General features: G+C 39.8%; 1 protein-coding gene across 1 annotated transcript; it reads left to right on the plus strand.

Moving 5' to 3' along the window:
- The first annotated feature begins 1,493 nt into the window (after window positions 1–1,493).
- On the plus strand, window positions 1,494–4,766 carry LOC145164431 (uncharacterized). Its single transcript, XM_079083149.1, has 7 exons — window positions 1,494–1,641; window positions 1,733–1,879; window positions 2,030–3,794; window positions 3,854–3,953; window positions 4,033–4,063; window positions 4,163–4,656; window positions 4,746–4,766. The coding sequence occupies exons 1-7, from the start codon at window positions 1,494–1,496 to the stop codon at window positions 4,764–4,766; spliced, it is 2,706 nt and encodes a 901-aa protein (XP_078939275.1).
- The last annotated feature ends 14,335 nt before the right edge of the window (window positions 4,767–19,101 follow it).

Here is a 19,101-nt window from a genome sequence, read left to right on the forward strand (position 1 = left end):
TATGGCCACCATTTGCGGCCAATGCACCCCTGAGAAACCCTAGAGAGCAGAGAGAAAGCTTGTAGTGCAAGAGGAGGGCTAATTCATCATTCTAAGTGTGATTTTGCAAGAAAGAAGGAAGGAGGACAAACAAGGAAGATTGAGGAGCTCAGATCTATCACCCATTTGATTAGAAGAGGCTGCTAGAGGTACTAATCTGTGCTCAATCTCGTGTATTTGGTGATCTACTTGAATCTAGGGTTTTCTTATGCCTTCTTTGGCTTGGATTCAAAGTATGTGAGGTCCCAAGGTGGAGTTCTTCTTAGATCTGGACCTTAAGAGGTCCAGAGAGTCCTATCTACCTTGCTTTTTGCTACTCCATTAGAGATATGACCCTAGGTTTCCATTCTAGAGGTTATTTCAGCCAAAGGAGCTTATTGGAAATTGCATGAGTGTATAGGTCGGACCTTTACGTGATTATAGTGGTTGGGAAGGCCAGATCTATAGGTTAGAGAAGTAGATCTGACCTCAGAAGGTCATTTCAGTGTTGCCATGGATGCAACTCGCCGAGTCCATAATGGGACTCGACGAGTCGAGTCGGGGTTGTCCCGTGATTCGTGACAGCTGTAACCCGTCGAGTGGGACGATGAATCGACGAGCCAAGAGTGGCTAGAAGGATTCAGAGAACCCGCATGGACTCGCCGAGTCGCCCTTGTGCACTCGACGAGTCGGGTCAAAGTTTGACCGTTGACTTCCGTTGACTTTAGGGTTCTGGTCAAGACTGATTCAAGAGAGTTCAGAGAGGGGTAGAATGGCCTTCTACCCAATCTGTAGAGATGATACTATGAGAGAATATTGATCGGGAATGTTATTTGAATAATAGGAGGAGGCTAGGTCGGGACGTTGAGCACGAGAGTTTATCCGACTTCATTGAGGTGAGTCTTCTCACTATACTGTACCTGGAAGGGTACCTATGTGTGACCGGAAGGTCTTGTATGCTATGAGATGTATGTGCTATATGCGGTTATGTGATATGTATGTGCTATGTATGTTATGTATGGTAAGGACCGGAAGGTCAAGATGATATGGACCGGAAGGTCAAGATGACATGGATCGGAAGGTCAAGAGGTTACGAACCGGAAGGTCGATACAGGTAGGACCGGAAGGTCTACCGGGATTCGAGACGAAAGTCCCCTGAGACACATGGATCGGAAGATCCTACAGAGTTATGGCCTGGAAAGGCGTATGTGTTGTATGTGGTATCTTGGGGAACTCACTAAGCATTTATGCTTACAGTTGTTATGTTATGTGTTTCAGGTACTAGCGAGGATCGCGGGAAGGCGCCGGCATGATCCGTACACACTTATGGAGTTTATGTTATTGAGATTCTAGGACATGTTTTGTTATGACACAGTGGATACATTATGTTTTTGTGATTATCGTGTGATTGAAAGTATGATTTAAAAATGAAAAATTGTTTTGAAAATTTACGTTGTTACAACATGAACACAAAAATGCCAGCAGATGCTGCAGAAACAGTAGAGATGGTGGAAGCTGTAGAAGAAAATTTTATTGGGAACCCTGGGAAGTTTAGAGAACTGATTGAAGATGCCGAGAAGCCCCTATATAAAGGGTGTCCTAATTTCACAAAATTATCTAGCAGTCATACAACTACTCAACTTAAAGAGTAAGTATGGAGTATCAGATAAGTGCTTTACAGAATTATTGGTTTTGATCAAAAATATGTTACCAGAAGGTAACGAAATGTACAGTAGTACATACGAGGCCAAAAAAGCATTCAAGGCAATGGGTTCAGGGTATACTAAGATACATGCATGTGTCAACAACTGTATACTTTACAGAAACGAATACACAGACATGGCAGCATTTCGTACTTGTGGTAAATCAAGATGGAAGGTCGATGAACAAAAAAATAAAATTTACAAGAATATTCCTGCAAAAGTTTTGTGGTGCTTTCCAATTATTCCGCGCTTGAAACGACTTTTTTAGTCTAAGACTATTGCAAAAGATTTAACATGGCACACAACAGACAGAAAGGTGGATATTGGTGTTTTAAGTCACCCAGCTGATTCACCAGCATGGGCTGCCATTGATGACAAATATCCTGAATTTGCTAGCGAGCCAAGAAATTTGCGGCTAGGCATTTCGGCTGACGGGGTCGATGTGAATAGAGGAAATAGGAGTCATAGTGTGTGGCCTATTTTAACTGTCATTTACAACCTTCCACCATGGTTGTGTATGAAGAGAAAGTTCATCATGCATTCGTTATTGATTTCGGGAACACCAAGAAACGATATTGATGTGTTCCTTGCACCTTTTATTGATGATCTGCAATTATTATTTGATATTGGAGTTGAAACATACGATGCATATGCACAAGAGCAGTTTAAACTACGTGCAGTAGTGTTATGGACTATTAATGATTATCCTGCTCTAGGAACATTAAGTGGTTGTCCATACAGCGGATTTCAAGGTTGTGGTGTGTGTGGTGAAGAAACACACTGCATTAGACTCCCTGAATCGAATAAGCAGAGTTATGCGGGTCATAGACGATTTCTACCGTATGATCACCCATTCAGAAGACAAAAAAAGGCATTCAATGGACAACAAGAGTTCTCACCCTCTCCAGAACCTATGAATGGGGAGGAAGTATATAACAGGGTCAAATTTATAATTAATAAATGGGGAAAGGTGTCTAAGGGCAAGGAGGCAGAAATCCAACAATCTACAACTGGAAGAGGTGGGAAGATAAATAAAAAAAAGAGAAAATCATGCCAAGTGGGTACTTCAGATGTGGGCAAGCAAAATAATACATACTGGAAGAAATTCAATATATGGTATAGACTAATAAGGTATTGGCGTGACAGTTTGATTCCACATTGTATAGATTTTATGCATGTCGAAAAGAACGTGGGCGAGAGTTTAACCGGAACTGTGTTGAACGTTCTCGGGAAGACGAAAGATGGTTATAAAGCTCGATTGGATTTGGTTCATTATGGTTTAAAACCAGAGTTGCATCCTCAGATAGAAGGGAACAACACAACACGTCCCGCAGCAGGTTGTACATTGACAAAAGAGGAAAAAGACAAATTATGTGAGACTTTATACAACTTAAGGGTTCCTCAAGGGTATTGTTCTAATTTTTCTAGTTTGGTGAGTCTGAAGGATAGGAAGTTGATCGGACTAAAACCACATGACTATCACATGCTCATGCAACAATTTTTGCCCATAACAATTCGATCTATTATGCATCCACCCACCAGAATTGCTATTACAAGGTTTTGTTTCTTTTTCAAATCAATATGTAGCAATGAAATCAAATTGGATGAGCTCGATAAGTTGCAAGAGGAGTTATGTGTAACCTTATGCCTTCTTGAGAAACACTTTCCACCATCATTTTTTGATGTGATGATTCATTTAACCGTTCATCTAACTAGGGAAGTAAAATTATGCGGTCCAATATTCTTTAGATGGATGTACCCGTTCGAAAGGTTTATGAAGGTTATTAAGGGGCACGTGCGAAACAAAAATAGACCAGAAGGATGCATTGCAGAAGAGAATGTTGCAGAAGAGACGATTGAGTTTTTTAGTGAATTTCTCAAAAAGATGGATATTGTTGGTATTCCACCTGACAATCATAACACATGTGGAATTCAGATAGGTGTAGATAGTAGTTCTATTACGGACGGTACTCCTCTATCAGCTGCTAAATCGGTAGAAGTTTCCGCAGAACTATTCAACAAAGCACATTTCTTTGTATTGCAAAATACATTTGAAGTACTCCCGTATATCAAGTATGTTTTTTTACATGTATGTTTTTTTTGTTATAATATTAACATTAACGTATTGACAGACGACATATGGATTTTTTGCAACATCAACACCCTACTAAACGAAAGGCACGGCTAGAACAAGAGCACAGTAATGCATTTGGTCATTGGTTACGAAAGGAGGTATATTCATTTCATATATGTTGTGTTCTTTGTTATGCATTTCTTTATATCTTAAATTCATTATCTAATTACAATTCAGGTAGAGAGAGAGTTAGGGGGCTGTAGAGAAAGTATAACAGAGACAATGAGATAGATTTCACATGGACCCAATAAGAACATTATTAAATACGATGTATATGCTATCAATGGATATACTTTTCGTACAAAAGCTCGTGAAGGTAAAGTTCACCAAAACAGTGGGGTTAGTGTCGTTGTAACTGACACACACATCAGTAAAGAAGTTGTAACATATGCCAAAAACACTTATTATGGTGTTTTACAAGAGATATGGGTACTAGATTATCATTTTAAACGAATTCCAATTTTCATGTGTGACTGGGTTGACAATAGAAATGGGGTAAAAAGGGATAAATTGGGGTACACACTAGTTGAACTAAAAAGATTAGGCCATAAAGGTGATCCCTTCATATTGGCCTCACAAGCACAACAAGTATTTTATGTCACAGATCCGCTCGATCAAAAAATGTCTATTGTGTTCAATACACCTCCCAAAAATTATAGAGATACATATGAAGATGTAGATGAAGAATTTAGTACTGTAGTTCCTCAGAATGATAATATATTGCCATGTGTAGACACACTTGAGTTGCAGAAGGAAAATGATTATTTTCGTACTGATTGTCATGGTATTGTTATACGTACGGTATGTGTTTCTTCATGTCATGAATTACATTTATAGTGATAATATTTTTCCTTCTTTTAACATTTAATGATCTTTCTTTTTGTTTGTAGAAGGGAAAGGCCAAACCTTGATCCTAGCGTTACGTGGAGAATAAGAAAATGACAAAAAATGACGATGTACTTTCCTTAATATTTTTTTACCATATTATACCATCAAACTATTCTGGTGTAATATTGTTATAACTCAAAGTTATTTTTTTTCAGTTTTTTACTGTAATGGTGGAAGACATGTTATAACATAAATTGCATGTTATAGTAATGTACTTTCGTTATGCAATGTTAGACAAAGTTGTATTCTTTTCATTTATTTATCATACTATTCTGTTAAAATATGATGTATTCTTTTCATTTTTAATGGTGTCTGATCTGGTGCAATTAAAAGAATAGATGACAAAAGGGCAATTTGGTCCTTTCTTATAGCTCTTATTCAATACAACTATATTGTTATTTGTTTTTGTTTTTATAATTTTTAGTTTGTTTTGTTTTTTTCAGAAATTGTTTCTAACTTTACAAAACTGCCATTCATTTTTTTTCATTAATTTAAACAACCCTTTAATTGCAAAATAAGCAATGTACTTTTGTAAATTGCCATGATTGAACTTTTTGTTCATTTTTAATTCTGCCAAATGATATCAAAGATAAATATGGTCAAATATAAGAGTCTTCCAAATACAATAGTACAACCAGAATAAACATTACATATGTGTCTATATTTACATATAGACACATATAATAGCTGTAATCGTAACTAAATGCTACATACACATACAATATTTGTTTCTTCTTAAGCCAATTCATAATATTTTGAAACACATAATAAATGATACATGACCATAAGTAACCAATACTAACTTGTTTTAATTTCTTGCGTTAACTAAGTACAACGAGTACAGAACCGCCCTATGGACACACAAATATTTAGTGTGACCATATGTATCACCTTTTAGTTACTTTGTCTGTTATGTGGCTAAATAGGCACCAGGTTACAAACACACATAGAACTAACTCATGTCACGATACGTTAATCTACTGTCTCTCATAAACAAAGTATGACAATCTTAATCGATACCTGTGGCTGGTTGTGACCTATGACCTCAGTGGTCGAGTGTGACTAATATTTGTCACATTTGGTATAATTAAGTGTGGTTAAAGTTTTGATTATCTATATAATGGCCACACAAACTAAATTAAATGTATCCAAAAACAGTCTCTAAATTTTTTTAGTGACCTTTGGCCACACTTTTAATAAAAATTGTCACAGGCCGTTTTTCAGAAAGTGTGACTGTAGGTCATTTTTGTACTAGTGTGACGGATACCGCCCCAATATGGAACCCAAACTCGTCGATGCAAAGTCAACAATCCACGACTATTATAATTGAAGAAAGCCACCTGACCCACAAAAGGCTCACTTTTTCTGTGCTCTTCCTTCATATCCTCGGCCTGTGTCTCGCGAATCTGCTCCAATAACGGAGTAATCACGGTTATTCTCAAACATATGTCTCTGATCGGAGTCGCGACCGACTTGCGGCTGAGAGCATCAGCCACCACATTGGCCTTCCCCCGGGTGATAAAGGATCTCACAATCATAATCCTTCACCATATCCAACCACCGGTACTGCCTCATATTCAAATTCGACGGATCCATCAAATACCCCAAGCTCTTATGATCTGTGTAAATAGTACAACGGACAAAATTGAGGTAATGCCGCCAAATCTTAAGGGCGAAAACCACATCCCCCAACTCCAAATCATGCGTCGGATAATTCACCTTATGAGGCTTCAGCTGCCTCGAAGTATAAGCGATTACACGACCCCTCGGAATCAACATTGCCCCTAATCCTGTGATCGAAGCATCATAATAAACCACAAAATCATCAACACCCTCCGGCAGGGTCAGAATCGGCACCTCACACAACCGTGGTCTCAAATCTCAAAAGTTGCCTGCTGCTCAAGCCCCTAGTGAAATGTAATCGTCTTCTTTGTCAGTCGGGTCAAAGGAATAGCTATCTTGGAGAAATCCTGGATGAATCTCCGATAATAACCCGCCAAACCAAGAAAACTCTGAATCTCAGATGGAGACCTCGGAACAACCCACTGCATCACGGCCTCGACCTTGGCTGGATTGACCAGAATACCATTCTGGTTGACAAGGTGCCCCAGAAACTGCACCTCGTGCATCCAGAACTCACACTTGGAGAACTTTGCTAAAAGTATCTCCCTCCTCAACGTATCCAGCACTTCCCTCAAGTGCTCCTCATTTTGCTCCTGAGTCTTGTAATAAACCAAGATATCATCGATGAACACAATGACAGACCGATCCAGCATTGGTCTGCACGCGCAGTTCATGAGATCCATGAACGCGGCTGGAGCAATGGTGAGCCCAAAAGGCATCACCACGAACTCATAATGACCATAACGTGTCCGGAAAGTTGTCTTCTGCACATCCTCATCCCTAAACTTCATCTGATGATAACCCAATCGCAAATCAATCTTAGAGAACCAAGATGCACCCTAAATCTGGTTAAAAAGATCATCAATCCTCGGGAGTAGATAACGGTTCTTCACCGTTACCTTATTCAGCTCCCGGTAGTCAATACACATGAGATGAGACCCATCATTCTTCTTCACAAACAAGATCGGTGCTCCCCAAGGCGAACTGCTCGTACGAATAAACCCTTTGTTTAACAGCTCCTGCAGCTATGTAGAAAACTCCTACATCTCGGGACGAGCCAACCGATACGGTGATTTGGCTATCGGAGCCGTACCAGGAACCAGATCAATCCTGAACTCAACCTGCCTCCCTGGAGGCACCCCGGGAAAATTCTCTGGAAACACATCCGGGTAATCCCGCGTAATCGGCACATCATCCACAGTCGCCTTACCCTTATCCCGGGTATCCATAACATAAGCGACATAACCGGAACAACCCTGCTGAATATAGCGTCTGGCCCTCGTTGTTGAACACAAAATTGGCCCAGACTGAGATCTCTCCCCATGAACCACTAACTCTCCCCCACTTGGGGTCCGAACCCGAACTAACTGTTGCTCATAGTCAATCACCGCCCCATTAGGGCTCAACCAATCCATACCCACAATAACCTTGTGTAACGCCATGATTCGAATCGTTTCCTATTTTGGAGTAGTGATCAGGGATTGGGTATTAGCGGGCTTGGGTCCCTTAAAGAATTGGGATTTGGACTCATTTGGGGGTGGATACTGAATTTGGATGATTTGGGTATTCAATTTGTGTTTTGGAGTCAAAGGGTATATCGGTATATTGTCAGCTCGGGATTTTATGGAAATTGGAGCTTTGTTCGGAAAATGGTAAGGCAGGTATTGGTTGATTAAAGTGTTAGGCTTCTCGTTACCTTTTCATGGATTTAAGGATCGTCGAAATCAGATTTGTAATGAAGAAGTTATGGCCTTCGAAGTGTTTAAGGTTTTAAGAGGAAACCCTAGTATGCGGGGCGTATTTAGGGAGTATGCGGGGTGTACTGATGCGAGGGGTATTACGTTGGGCATAATGTTGTGTACGCTTAGCGTACTGCGAGGGTTAGATCGGGGTTGTGGGACCTCATACATTGGGCGTATGAGGAGTATGTGGGGCGTACGAGGGGAAAGGAAAAACCCTAATATTGGAAGTTGTCCCCTATATAAATGCATTAAGTCTTTTTGGTTGGCCTCTTTACCAACCTCTAATTCCCCAAAACCCTAGAAATCGTCTTTAAGCCTCCATGTTTGTGATTTTCAGCTCATAGTGTGCATTTTGGTGTTTTTGGGTCATTTCCAATAAGATGGAGTTTAGTACAAGTTGTGGATGAAGGAAGAGCTTGTGGATCCTGATTATGTGCTTCATTTCCAACTTGTTGAAGTTCGGGGATCTTTCTGCCAACAGCCAGGGATTTTCTATACGATTCAGCAATGCGAGGTGAGTCTCCTCACTAGGTTTAGCGGGTTGAAGGCACCAATACCGGCACATGGTTTTTATGTTAGGATGCAAGATGTCTGCGTAACTCTTGCGTGCGTTATAGGATGGTATGCTTACCGGGAAAGGACCGATGCCAGGCAGGGCCTGAGGAGTATAGTGTATGCCGGTTATAAGTATCTGTTTTATGCTTACCGGGCGAGGACCGATGCCGACTGGCGCTCGATGACTGTATGGAATGTTGTAGTCTATGTGATTATTGCATGTGTTAGTAAGGTTATATGTTTATATGATTATAGGGTTATATGATTATGTATGTATCGGGAGGGGCCCAATGTCAGGCGGGGCCTGGTAATTGACAAATCTGTAATCCGAGCGGGGCACGATGCTGGGGGGGGGGGGGGGCCAAGGTCGGGCGGGGACCGAGGTTGAGTGGGACTCGAGACTGGACAAGGCCAGATGGAGTGCGGGGGGCCAGTATGTGATTGATGTATGTATGGTATGAGGTATCTTGGGGAACTCACTAAGCTTTGTGCTTACGGTTTTCAGTTTATGTTTCAGGTACTTTGGTTTTCAAATGGAAGAGCTCAGGATGATTGTAGAGCACACACCACATTTTTCCGCATTTTGTGATTTACTCTGATTCGATGATGTTTTGCTAACTCTTGATTACCTTGGTTTTATGGAAATGTTATGTATTAACAATTTATGAATCTAAAAATGAAAAATTTTATGTCATTATTTTTGGGATGTTACAAGTTGGTATCAGAGCCTTGGTTTGAGGGATTCAGATATACTCTCGGGTGTGTGTGAACTCAAACTGAGGATTTGGTTAAGTTTTCAAAAAGAAAATTATTTTTAATAAAATGTTTTTCTAAGATAAGAAAGGGTATGGTGTGTGCAATCAATCGAGCTCAAGTAAGCTTCTCCCAAATTACTCATACATGTTATCTGATATGGTTTGATTTATGAATCGGTGATTTGCATGCTAGTTAGGGCTAAGTATCTGCCCAGTTTTTGCATGATAGAATCCTAGGAGAGATGACTTGTTTTCCTATTGAATGAGCTTGTAGACTTGCATGCTAGTTCTGATTAGCCGGTGATAGGTTGGCCTGAAATGTGATGTCTGGTAGTCTAGGAAGTATGGTATGCTGCATTGGGTTTGATTTGGATGCGTAGGAAATCGGTAGCGGGAGTAGGAGCTCCTAGTATGTGTTATAGTATGTGGAATTGGAGTGCTACTGCTCGAATGTTCCTTGCTTTGTGCTTTGTGGAACTCCTAGGTGATGGGAGTCAGCTACTAAGTGAATATGTCAAGTCACATGTGACAAAGGTTGGATAATCTTAGAGTGATTGACTTGACCCTATTGTGCAGCTCTCGTTTGAGTCTAACCGTTGTAGGAATGGGTCTGTTACTCGAAGGATTATCTAAGCTTTATTGCATGTGATTGTGTTCATGTGGTAGCTAACTGACATTATGAGGAGTTCTTCAGCAACTTATGGCAGTGTGAGGTCGGAAACCTATGAAAGCCTAGGGATTTCTTCAGTGGGTTTTGTTGTGTGGGTTAGCAAGTGTTGGTGTAGGGATTTGATAAGGTGACTTAGATGATTCGGGAGGATTCTTGAGGAAAGTATGGATAGGTGTGGAAGGTAGTATTGGGCCCATACTACTGAAAGCACAGGATTCATACTCGAATCGGGGAGAGTCTTGGAAAATCTAGGAAGCTTGTGGGATGAGGATTCTTGGGTATTTTCGGATCTTTTCCATGTTGTTTCGGTTGGGTGTTGAGCACTCACGATGGAGTCCAGGTTCTGGTTCTGGTTCCGGTTCAGTAGCAGGTACTGAGCTGATCGATACGCGGACGTGGGAGTTCATCTCATTGGAGATTACTCGCGATAGTTTGGAATGGACCTCGGTGGTCTATGGTTCAGGAAAGGAAGGGATTTTGGAGCTCTTGGTTGGTCAGCGGGGCCTTTTGGGCCGGGATTGTGGTAGGGCAGTTGGGGGCTCATCTGGAGCCCAAAGCTGGTGGATCCCTAGATTCCTTCAGGAAGAAGGATCATGTAACACCCCGACTCTCAGGTATAAACTTTTCAGTCTTATATTTCCAATTTTTAAGGTCGACTCGACGAGTTGGATGCCCTGACTCATCGAGTAGGCACGGATTGAGCCGCGTGTTTAAGTGACCAACTCGGCGAGTTGGAGGACCGACTCGATGAGTTGGAGCTGGAGGATGAAACCCTAATTTCCGGGGTTTTGCACCTTATTTAAAGGGTCATTAGCCTCCCTTATCCTCCCTTATAGCCCCCTTTGATTCCAGAAACCCTAAATCACGTTTTCTCTTCATATTATGTGATATTAAGCTTTGAAGGTGGATTGTGGTGAGAAGAGTTTGAATTACTAGAGCTTGAAGCAAGAAGAGGCTGTGGATCCGAGTCCTACTTCATCTTAGCATCGTTTTGGAGGTAACAAGTCATTACCTTGGCTTTACATTAGCTAGATCTTCTCCTTGTTGGGATTAAGGCCAACTTTAGCATATTTGGGTATCATTTCGGGTGTTGGGGTAAGATCTGAAGTTGTAACTTCAGATCTGGATTTCCCTAGGTCTCTTTAGTTATAAAGCTTCAACCTTTAGCAAGATAATGCCTTTTCCTCACCTAGAACCTCTCCTTTAGCTTGATTTGGCCCCAAGCACCTTGCATGTACGTAAAGTTTGCAACTTTACATAGGAAGTATGCCCTAGGAACTCAGATCTGCAATTTGGAGCCGTGGGTGGCTTAAAATCGTCTGAATGGGTAGTGGACTAAAGGGACTCGACGAGTTGCGTGGTCAACTCAACGATTCGGATGAAGATTGCCAGAGCGTGGTTTCTACATGGACTCGGCGAGTCTGTAAGATGACTCGACGAGTCAGAGGGGGTTTTCCCGACTTTTGGACACGCTTGAACTCGACGAGTTGCCTAGAAACTCGGCGAGTCGACTAGGGTTTTATGACTTTGTGAGTTCTGAATGAACTCGACGAGTCCGGTCAACATGGACTGTTGAACTTGACCGTTGCCTTTGACTTTGACCAAGGGTTGACCAATTTGACTTCTGGGGGTAAATTGGAAATTTATGGGAGTGGTCTCATGGAAAATATAGGTGGCGGAGTTCGTGGCTGTGATTCGAGAGTTTGAGCTTATCAGTTCAGTTCGACAGTTGTGAGGTGAGTTATCCTCACTATACTAAGGGGTCGAAGGCACCAATGTCGGCCCATAGGATCTGATATCCTAGTAGTAGGTGTTATGATTGAGTATGAATTCGTTATGCATGTTAGTTTGCTATGCCAGTTGGTAGATCTGTAGGAATACCTTTGTCACTACCTGATTCTCTGTATGTGTACTAGTTATGTTATATATCGACATATTATGTGGGACAGGTTGAGGTTGTACTGCTTCGTGCGGTAGCCGACAAACCCTAGAGTATTCCAGATATGAGCTGAGGGCCGGGTAGGGCATTCCAGACTCATATTGAGGACTCAGGAGCATTCCAGATACGAGCTGAGGGTCGTGCAGGGCATGCTAGACTCGTACTGTGGGCTTAGTGGCATTCCAGATGTGAGCTGTGGGCCCGGAAGGCAAGCCAAACTCACACTATGGGCCCAGGGGTAATCCAGTCTGTAAAATTGTGGACCCATTACATGATGTTATTTGTATATGTGCTATGTGCTGTGTATCAGTATTTTGGGGGAACTCACTAAGCTTCGGGCTTACAATTTCATTTTTAGTTTCAGGTACCTCAGATGATCGTGGGAAGGCAAAGGCGTGATCGTATAGCTCCTCACTTTTTATGATTTTGTTTCTGGGAGACTCTGATATAGAACTATTTTGAAAAAAAATTTGTAACAACTATTGGTTTCTAAATGTTTTAAAAAGTTTAAATTTGGCATGATTTTTTTATGGATGTTACAGATCATATTGTTAGCTCTTGTGACTTGGGATTGGAGGGGGAATTTTGCACCATGGCCTCAGGTTGGCCAGGGTAACTCAGTAGGAGGAGGTCAGGATTTCTTCGGATTCTTTTGCGGGTATGTCATCTTCTGTCTTCTTCTGGGTTGTTATCGGGAATTTGTATTGTGTTGGAATTTTGCTGGGTTTGGGTAAGTTATATATCTGGTTGGTTCTCTACTAGTGTCTGGATTATAATATCAAGGGTTGTGATATGCCATTCTGCATGCCAGGAGTCTTTGATGAATCTTCAGAGGGTCGTATCTTGTTGAGTAGGTTCAGTGTGTTCAGTTGTTGTTCTGGGTCTTTGTCGGGATCAATTCAGGAGTATTTCTTGGAGGATCTTTGGTCAGGGTTAGCGGGTTAGTTCTCCAGTGAAGTCAAGGTTCAGTGATTTTATCATCTGTTCGGGTATGATCAGCGGTTTCCAATGGAAGAACTTTTGGGTTCAAACCCTACCGTTGCTAGGAGAGGAGCGGTAGTAGGAAGATGGTGGTGTCAGTTGCATGAGTTGTTTGGTCATTGGAAGTGTCAGGGGAGTTTTATATCCGCATGGGTTGTAGACGGTTAGAGTCTAGTGATTCTTTGAGAATGGAAGTTGTGGGTGAAGATTCGTCAGTTCATGGCACGGGATATGGTTTTTGAGTTATCAGCATAAGAACTTAAAGAAATTGGTGTGGTATCATGGGAAGTGATTTGGATTATCAGATTGGTTAAGGTTTCAAGAGTATTCTTCTGGATTTCAGGAATTATGCGATTATTCAGTTTGGCTAAAAATGGAACGTTAGTATTGACTAGTGCGGGTCGTAGGCAGTTCATGCTATATGAGGTTGATGGGTTGGGAACGCATCGGGTTAAGGGATGAGAGAACTTCGTCGAATCCAAGTGGAGGAGAATTGATCAAGTTTTCTGGAAGACGGGAGGGGTGTGAACCAGGGCAAGTTTCACATCTTGGCCAGGAAGAGAGATGGCTCAAGTGGCTGTTTATATTGAGGTGGAGTAAGTGGGAGTTCAGGAAACTTCCAACCGCTGGTCGGTGCCTTCTTTATTATGCCCAGAAGGCTTGTGGTTGAGTTCAGGTTGAGGGCTTTGGAATTTTTAGGATATATAGAGAGTAAATCAAATCCATTGTAAGATCCCCATTAGACACTGGAATTCTGTTTGTCGAAGAATGACCCGAACACCTGATTGGATGCAGTTCGACGCAGGTTTTGGCTCAGGATGAGTGGGGTTGTGATTGTTAAGGCGTGGTAAGGCCATGGGTAGTAACCATGGTCGGCTTGAGGTGTTGTAAGACTACAATGAGATCGTAGAATTCACCAGTTCGAGGTAGACTAACGTTAGAGGTGGTCATGAGCGTATCGGGGGAATTGGTCCGTGCCTTGGGCATGTCAACCAAGATTGTCGAGGGGTATTATCTGTTTAGGGTTGAGGATTATTGTGGTCCGACGCGGAGTTAGGTATGGGTAGCTATGATGGGTTTCGAGCAATACATCATTCCTATGGTGTACATGCAAACCCTAATAGCTTTTGGATCTAGTTTGTCTAATGAACATGCAATTGATAATCCAAAGCCATAAACCCTAGATCTAATAAACTATAACTGAAATTAGGGTTTAGATCTTACCATTGATTGTTATATAGCAATAACAATCAATCCTTGGCTTCAGAAAGCTTAGTGCCTCAAGTGTTGCACATCTAATGGAGTCACAAACACCACTAAGCAATTGGATGAAGGAGAGAAGATAGAGGAGGCACAAAAACGGCTGGAAACCCTAATCCAAGTGTTAGCCACGTTTTTGATGCCCAAGGGTTCCTTATATATTTAGGCTATTAGGGTTATCCAACAAGGAAACCCTAATTTGACTGCTTAAGCCCTAAGCAGCCCATGGACCCCTTCTGGAACATGCCTTGGACGATTTCTAATGGGCTTCCCCATAGAATTCGTCCAACCTATTATTCCAAGGTGATCCATAGCCCAATTGCAATTATCCTATAATTACAATTCCAGTCCCCTAAGTTTAATTAATCTCTTTTAGCCACAAAATTAATTCTTTATTAATTCTCGACTAATATTAATTAAACAATATGATTTCTCCTTTAATATATTATTCTCATAATATATTAATAAATCATAATTAAACCTTTCTCTCCTTAATTCATCCTACATATTGCTATGGTGAAGGCAACCCAAAAGGACCATGCTCATAATCGGGTCAAGTACATACCAAAATAGTTATGGACTTAGACACTAATCCAACAGTCTCCCACTTGGATAAGTCTAATAACTATTTTGTATAACTTCAGAACCTGATCAGCAATCGTAGCTTTCAAAAGTCGCTATCAACTCTGATCTTATCAGATACGTGTGTCCTTTAGATAAGGGATTATATATTCCTCCATTCTCAAGATATCGTATAGACACAAGACATGAATTTGATCATTCTCTCTATACTGTTTCCCGACTTCCGATTTATGACGACTGACAACAGACTACAATTGAATACATCAACTTAGTCCCGGCTTGGCCAAGCGCTTAGGGTGTCATCACTAAATCATCGAGGGGCCCACAGATATCGCTTTTATCCCACTTTGGGTAAAAGGAATGGATAAACTTCGACTCAAATGCTCGCTTGCATTTACTGATCGAATCACACACAACAATAAGTTTTATAACACCAAGTTACTGGTGCGTTTTCTTATTATCAATGTGCAACCGACCAACAAACAACAACTCACGCGTCTCGGTTTCAAGAATATACAACGTTATCGTCTCACAATTACTCATGATAAAAGCCATGAAGTGATTCAAGTGAGCGTGGATTTGATCCAATACTCTAATCTTATTAAAGCACTCATGAACTCTGCAGCAAACTTGTGCTATGTCAAAACACTTATACAATCTACAGACAGATTCATGACAGTCTTCCTTCATACCTACTTCCAACGTATGACCGACTGTGGAGGTTTGAATAACCCAGTTATTCTGGAAGTCAAAACATGCAAAGTGAAACACAATAATAATATTAATCCTATATGGCCCCAAAACTTTTGAGCGTAAATAAAAAAACACTTTTATTTAAACACCATATTGATTACTCATTATTCATTGCTTTCTGTTTCAAAAAATCAACTTATTACTCGAATTATAACCACAATTGTCCCATGCTCCAAGCATGCACACTTTGGTTTCCTATGGTCCATGCTTTGTGAAATTGATCAATTGAAAAACTTTTCCAATGAAACTCATTTCACAATCCCCAATCCTTATTATTAGTATAAGAATACCAAATTCTTGCCACTTTTAGAATATGTCAGATTCTAACATTTTATGCAACGATCCTTTCGTGAAGTCACAACAAAAGTCACAAAGACTCGGCCAATGAAATCACAAGGTACTCTATCAAAAATTGTTACAAAACAATTTTATAGATGTGATGTCTCTCACTCAAAGTACATTCCTTTGAACATCCTATTTGCATAAAAGTTTCTAATCTACATAGATTCTTAATTTCCAACTCCCATTTATGGAAACATTTCCATATTTGCTATATGACAACTCATTCTTAAAAGAATCTTATCTATTCATAATAATGTCAATATAGTCCATCCAATACTATACTTCCAACTACTCATAAGTGACCAATCCTTGGCAAACCTTAGATCATCCTTTGATAGTTGTTTATTTATTTTAGTCAAAACTAATTCTAGTCCCTTTTTCCCTCTTAATGCCCTAGGCATTTGGAAAATTTTAGAACGGTCAAATATTATCAGTCTTCTGCCATAATATTTTGTTAGCCATGTTCTCACAATTCGAACTATGAAGAGGGATGACGTAATCATAATCGAATTTTGAGAACGTGTTATGTATCCTTGACTAAATTTTATTAACATTTCTCGATCTAAGCTTTTAGATATTGAAACGAAGTATAATATTCTCTCCATTAATTATAGCAAAACAACTTTTCAACCCTTGCAACTTTGCAAAGTGAATCTTTGTTTTCTATAATTAATATTGCTAACTTGCAATACTTACTATAATAATCATGCTCCCACTAACATGATGATTATTTTCTTACCAGCATAACAGTTATGCTCCCACTAGCTTTGACATGTATTCAGAAAACAATTGAACTTCCAGAAGACAATGCTTATTGAATTCCTTAAGTTCATATTTCTAACACTTGATGCTTTGATAATCTTTTATCTAAGCTTTTTTTTAAGCTCATACATCTTTGCCTTAGATAGCTCACATGTGTGTCTAAACAATTCAGAATTTATGTTACTAAGTCCCAAATGTTCAGACCAATTGCCAAATCTCACAATTCGAACTATGAAAAGGGATGCCGTAATCATAATCGAATTTGAGAATACAATTTTCACAATTGCTATCTTCTTAAAATCTCTCTTAGTGAAAGCATTTCCTCAAAATCATTTTCATGAAGTAGGGAAACCTTATGACACTTAGATTTTATGAAGTATGTGTTACTATCCATGCGAATTCGTCAAAACGAAAGTTTGCAACAAATCCAAAAACATATGGACTGAACTTGTTCAATCTTGATTTCTTGCCTCATGGTAACACGAGTGCCCACCATGTCTTCCAAGCAACTCACCCCTTACTTATCAATGTACTTTCCATTGATCAAGGTGCTTTGTCTTTATGCATTCAAATGAGAACTCATAGAACTCACATACATATTTAGCTTAATTGGAATGGCACAGAAACAAAATAATGTTAACACGATAGGTTATAAACCTCAAGTTGTGCGCTAGTGATGATTAACTAGGTTTACTCTTGATTTGTTCTTGAAACTTTTCAAGACCATTAAGACTCCCACTGACTCCTTGACATATAAGATTCTCTTGTCAAGAAACATTTCCTGACAAACAAATATTCAAGAGTTAGTGTAGTCTTTTGTCAAAGTTAACACTTCACACAATTGGTCTTGGTTGGTCTTTGTCTTATCCAAGACATCACAACTTACCAATTTCAAATGTGCAAGAATAAGAAAACTTTTCCAAATTCCACTTTTGACGAGTGTTGTAAACCTACTTTAGACTTGTCACTCAAGTCATAATCTTGGAGTATGACTCTTAAGACTTGATATTGGAACGAAGTATGATTGACTTCTTGATTTTAACCATTTCTACAATTCTCGATTCCTCTTCTTAGACATACAAATGCACTAAGACTCACTTGGAGGATCAATTGAGATATGGTTCTTAATCATTAAGACTTATCATAAAACACAATAAAAGGTACTCTCCCTTCTTCTTAGAATAGAGAAACTTTTATCTTTCTGCCTACTTGATTATTCTTATTCGTTATGGTATTGATTGAAACTCTTTCAATCAACTCAGAATTATACTTAATCTTATAAGTATAACCATATTTACTAAACTTTAGTAAATCATGACGAATATCTTTATCACTCTTGTGGTGGACTTAATCTATGCACAACCTAGTGTACTTGATCTCCTAGTCCTTCTCTTGACACTTTGTCAAAGAATTAGTCTAATTTCCAAATATGAAGTTTCTCATTCATCACGCAACCAAGTTGCATGACTCCAAGTTTCTGTCCAACTGAAACTTGGGTGATGAGAATCTTCCTTTATTTGGCAAATTCTTGACATTTCCACAAATAACATAATTAAGAATCAAATCCATTATTGCTAATAATAGAAACAATTAAACATCAATTTTTCATACACACCATTGCAAGGATAAATAAATAAGACAAAATCAAAATTTATTTTATTGCGGAAAATTTGTCCTTACAATGCAATTCAACTGAAAAACTATGTTATTTCATATTTCTTATCATTCTATCCTAACTCTAGAGTAGCAGCTCAAAAAATCTGATCTTCGAATCCATGCGATCGAAATCCATTTCTTCATGATCAGATTCAGCATGCTTCTTCCTTAAGCTTCCTCTCTTTTCTTTGATCCTGCAAAACATCAAAATGTAATCTTATCACATCATGTATTAAGAATCAAATATAGGAACTTACAGAGTTAGATAATGGATTTTACCTGAAGTAGAGCCATATTCCTTGACTCTCCCATCTCTTAGATCTCTCAGGTAGTTTGGGCAGCTTTGTCTCCAATGCCCCTTCTCTAGGCAATAAAAGCAAATGGACTCCTTTGGCACAGCACATGGGATAATCTCATGCTTAGTCCTTTCTGGACTTCCAATGTTGCCAGTGTCCATTGAAGTTTGGGAGTTTGATTCACCAGACAAATTTGCTTGACCAGCACGCCAAATCATAGCTGATTCAGCAGCTATAAGCAAATAGGTGAGATCAATGAGCGTCACGTCGTGGTCCATCATATAGTACTCTCTAAAGAACTCACTATATGATTCAGGAAGCGACTGAAGAACCCAGTCAACAGCCAACATCTCTGAGATATCGACACCCATCATCCTTAACCTATCAATGTGTGACTTTATCTCCAAGACGTGTGCACACATAGGTTTCCCATCTTCGTGTT

Source organism: Lactuca virosa, chromosome 3, assembly GCF_052849685.1.
Source record: "Lactuca virosa cultivar CGN04683 chromosome 3, Lactuca_virosa_CGN04683_v6, whole genome shotgun sequence".
Lineage (NCBI taxonomy): Eukaryota > Viridiplantae > Streptophyta > Magnoliopsida > Asterales > Asteraceae > Lactuca > Lactuca virosa.

Coding starts and splice junctions, on each gene's coding strand:
- LOC145164431 (XM_079083149.1), top strand. CDS start 1,494: ATGCCAGCAGATGCTGCAGAAACAGTAGAGATGGTGGAAGCTGTAGAA. Junction 1,880..2,029: donor GGCAGCATTTCGTACTTGTG/GTAAATCAAGAT, acceptor GGCACACAACAG/ACAGAAAGGTGGATATTGGT. Junction 3,795..3,853: donor GAAGTACTCCCGTATATCAA/GTATGTTTTTTT, acceptor ACGTATTGACAG/ACGACATATGGATTTTTTGC.